At 37.3% G+C, this 4044-nt stretch overlaps 1 protein-coding gene across 17 annotated transcripts in view; it reads right to left on the bottom strand.

Moving 5' to 3' along the window:
* The window catches only part of LOC103593947 (lysine-specific demethylase 6A-like), a 141675-nt gene that overhangs the window by 20667 nt on the left and 116964 nt on the right, over window positions 1–4044 (bottom strand). For all 17 annotated transcript variants that reach the window (XM_008577089.1, XM_008577084.1, XM_008577072.1 and 14 more), the window contains one exon: window positions 2007–2773. In XM_008577089.1, the coding sequence (XP_008575311.1) occupies window positions 2007–2773 (767 nt within the window). The remainder of the gene's footprint in view (window positions 1–2006; window positions 2774–4044) is intronic.

The raw sequence follows: 4044 nt of genomic DNA, 5'->3' as shown, positions 1-4044 counted from the left end.
GCGGTGGCGCTCCCGCCGAGGGTTCGGATCCCACATACAGACCGGTTCCCGCTCACTGGCTGAGCAAGGTGTGGGCGCAACACCGAGGGCTGCGATCCCGTTGCCGGTCCTGGTCCGGTACGGGCGCGACACTGAGGGTTGCGATCCGTTGCCGGACACGAAAAAAGGAAAAAAAAAAATATTATACAAACTTAGTTAATATAGCTGTGGCAGAGTTTGAGAGGACTGATTCCAATTCAGAAAGAAATTCTAATGTGGATAAAATGCTATCAATAGTATCACATGAGAAATCTTTTGTGAAAGTAAGAGTCAATACATGTAGCAACATATATTCACTGTTGTCTTATTTTAAGAAATTGCCACAGCCACCCCAACCTTCAGCAACCAGCACCTTGATCCCTCAGCAGCCACCAACATAGCAGTAAGATCCTCCACCAACAAAGAGTATGATTTACAGAAGGCTCACATGATCTTTAGCATTTTTTAGCAATACAGTATTTTTAAGCTAATGTATGTATATTGTTTTTAGACATGATACTACTGCACACTTAATAAACTATAGTATTCTGTAAACATAACTTTTAAATGCACCAGGAAACCAAAAATTGGCAACTCGCTCAATTGTAGTATTTGCTTTATTGAAGTGGTCTGGAACCAACCCATAATACCTGTGAGGTATGCCTGTATTAAATAAAATGGTCACGGTAAACTAAAAATAATCTTTAGATTGTCTCCACATAGGGTATTAATTTCTGGTACTTATTTTGATGTAAATCCAGAGAGACATTTAAAAATCTAATAAAACCAGTATTTATTGTTCAAATTTCAAATTTTCTGTACTAGCATATACAAAAGTATTACTGTAGTAATTCCTGTTTGCCTTTGGCATTTGAACTTTAATTTAAATTTTAATGTTTCACTTCTGATTGTGAGAAATTAAGATAATTTCTTAATTAAGATTAAATTTCATAGTGTTTAAACCATATGTCAGGTTTGCTTTAAGGTAATACAAATACTGTAAAATTGACTATAGTGATTGTTGCAAACATCTGGTAATGTACTAAAAACCACAGAATTCTACACATTAAATAAGTAAATTGTATCATATATGAATTACACCTCAATAACACTTTTTTTAAAAAAGATTCATTAGGGCCCGGCCCAGTGGCGCACTCGGTAGAGTGCGGCACTTGGGAGTGTGGTGGCGCTCCTGCCGAGGGTTTGGATCCCATATAGAGACCGGTCCGCTCACTGGTTGAGCGCGGTGGGGGCGCGACACCGAGGGTTGCGATCCCGTTGCCGGTCACGGTACGGGCGTGACACTGAGGGTTGCGATCCCATTACCAGTCACAAAAAAAGACAAAAAGGAAAAAAAAAAAAGATTCATTAGGATCATTGGGAAAATCTATACGCCATCACAATATCAAAGAACATGTTCCTCATTCTTTGATCCTTTTTATGGGAAGGATATTAAGTGTATTAAATAAACCCATTCTTGTTAAGATCACTTAACTGGCTAGCAGTCTGTCACATCTCTCAATTTTCCCTGCCTTTCCTTCATCTCTCCAACCTAGTTTATAACCTCTTCTAGAGTCCGACAAAATGTCTTCTCAAATGTAAGCAAGGAGTAGCCTTAATAATTAGTGAGGTCCATTCCCACTATAACATTCAATAACTCTGACCATCCATTCTCATATCAATCCCCAGAATAAGGTCAACCACACAGAAATTGATAACCCTAATAAGCTATACAGGTCAGTGACATACGAAGACATTAGCTTTTAGATACTAGCAGTTTATAGAAAAATGCCTTTCACATTTGATACACTGACAAGGTGTAACCACAGTTGCAAACATAACAAATCTCTTTATGAAACTGTTATTTTAGATGATAATCATCTTTTGCACACTCTCCATTTCTTAAAAGATCAAAATCATATTTTGAGTTTTCTGACCTAGCCAGTAGACAACCATTTTCACATTATAATCAACTTTCTCACACTAACCTGCATGCCTTCAGAACTTCTGTTGAGCTGGGGTAAATGGACACAGACATCGATGGTATGATCTGAGGACTAGATTTGTGTCTAACTAGATGCAGGTCTACTTTTATAGAGTTCTGTGAATTCTCATTAATTATGTGAAACCCACTATGAGGACTGTTAAGGCTGATAACACTGTGTGTGCTTGTCTGCTCAGTGGATTTTGGAGAAGATGTTGCTGTGGAAATGGCTGAAGAGGGTGAAGAGGCCACAGAATGATCGGTCTTTACATGCACAGCTGGGGAAATATTACTGACTTTATCACAGGTTCCAGTACCCATGCTGTCATTGGTTTTTCCAATCAACAAGGCAGAGAGCTGAGGATTGTCTGAAATCAATACATTTGGTGACACAGAATCTCCATGGTTAGATCTGGAAACACCATCTGCTGGCACCTGATGGACATAATTGGTAAGTCCCTTGACACCAGCACAGCCAATAGATGTGTCTCCAGCATGCCTGCTTGTTTCAGGCACTAAGGATCTATTTCTTGAAGGCTTGCTCTCTTTGGTAAAGGTAATGCTTTGTTGTCCACCTGAGGTAGCAGTATGAGAGGAGAGGTGATTGAGAGCATTCCCCTGTGGTACTGAGTTACTACGCAGAGTGTGATGTCCATTTTGATTCTGAATACCAGTGCTAGCTGCCTGGAGACACTGGGTAGACCCACTGGATAATAAAGGATGGTCATCTTTAGATCCTGCCAAAAGTGAACTCTGACCTTTATGAAGCTCCTAAAAGAAAGAAAGAGAGAAAACTTGTTTAATCTCCAGTATTATTTAAACTCAAAATGCACATAGAGACAAGATTATTAAGGATTAAAATGTTAAATAAAAGCAAAGCCACCAAAAATAAACTAAATGTATAACAAAATTTAGCCCAAATCCTAAAATTATTTTTAAAAAGTTCCCCAAATCAACAGATTAAAATGGTTAGTATTTTTAGAGAAAATAATCTATCTTGGCTACTTGATTTAATTACACTTATCAGTGTGTCAAAAAATTTTCTTCACATATGACTGAGAATTTTAAACTGTTCAATTCTGACATATATAGTTTCATTTTAAGAAAACTATCTCTAAATTTAGAGTAGAAAACATACATATGATCATTATCAATTAAAGCCATGAATACAAACAAAATAAATTGTGGCACTTATTATGTGGTCTATTATTTGTTCTAAGTTTAATATACAAAGTGTATTTCTTACACTTTAAAATTACCAGTAAACCTGCAATGCAGACCTAGCAGCTATATGCAATCAAAGAAAAAATTATTATGTCTATGAGAATATTTTTAGGAATAGCTTTTTTGGATTTCCACCTTCCCACTCCCCAGGCTGGGAAAGACTTTCCAAGGGCAATGTCCCCACCCAATGACTTGCCCAAATTCACATACTTAAGAGAATATACTGAAACTGTTAAAGCATCTTAAGACGGCAATTTACCACACTTAATAAAAGTTTTGGGCACAGAGAAAGTTATTTCCTGGAATGAAAATATACAATGAATTAAGATTTAATAATTTTTACCTAAGTTTGTCCCTGGTGTTGCAAACTACTCTAAGGAGAAAATTCCCATTTTATTTTACTGACAAAATAATTAAACTAATTTTCAGCAACAGTGATTAAAGTGATAAGAAATTCTAAGACAATTTAATAGTTTCCAAACCAAACTATAGGACATAAAACTATTAACTTCTCTGAGGTTTGAAATATTATTATAATTAGATATTAACATATTCTTAACTTTCAACATCAATATTTAGCAGAACCTCAGAACTGCAGAGAACACTATAGAATTACTACTTTCTGCACTGTTAATTTATTTAAGTAGCAAAGTTAAATGCTTTTTGTGTTCGCATAAAATTTGTCAGCAATGGCTATTCAAAAGACCTTGAGCTGGGGCCGGCCCAGTGGCACACTGCTACAGTGCGCTGCTTGGGACTGCGGCGGCGCTCCCGCCGAGGGTTCGGATCCCACATACAGACCAGTTCCCGCTCACTGG

The sequence above is a fragment of the Galeopterus variegatus genome, unplaced genomic scaffold, assembly GCF_000696425.1.
Source record: "Galeopterus variegatus unplaced genomic scaffold, G_variegatus-3.0.2 Scaffold1448, whole genome shotgun sequence".
NCBI classification, from domain to species: domain Eukaryota; kingdom Metazoa; phylum Chordata; class Mammalia; order Dermoptera; family Cynocephalidae; genus Galeopterus; species Galeopterus variegatus.
The sequence above is the reverse complement of the archived record's forward strand: the minus strand, read 5'-3'. Positions and strand labels throughout refer to the sequence as shown.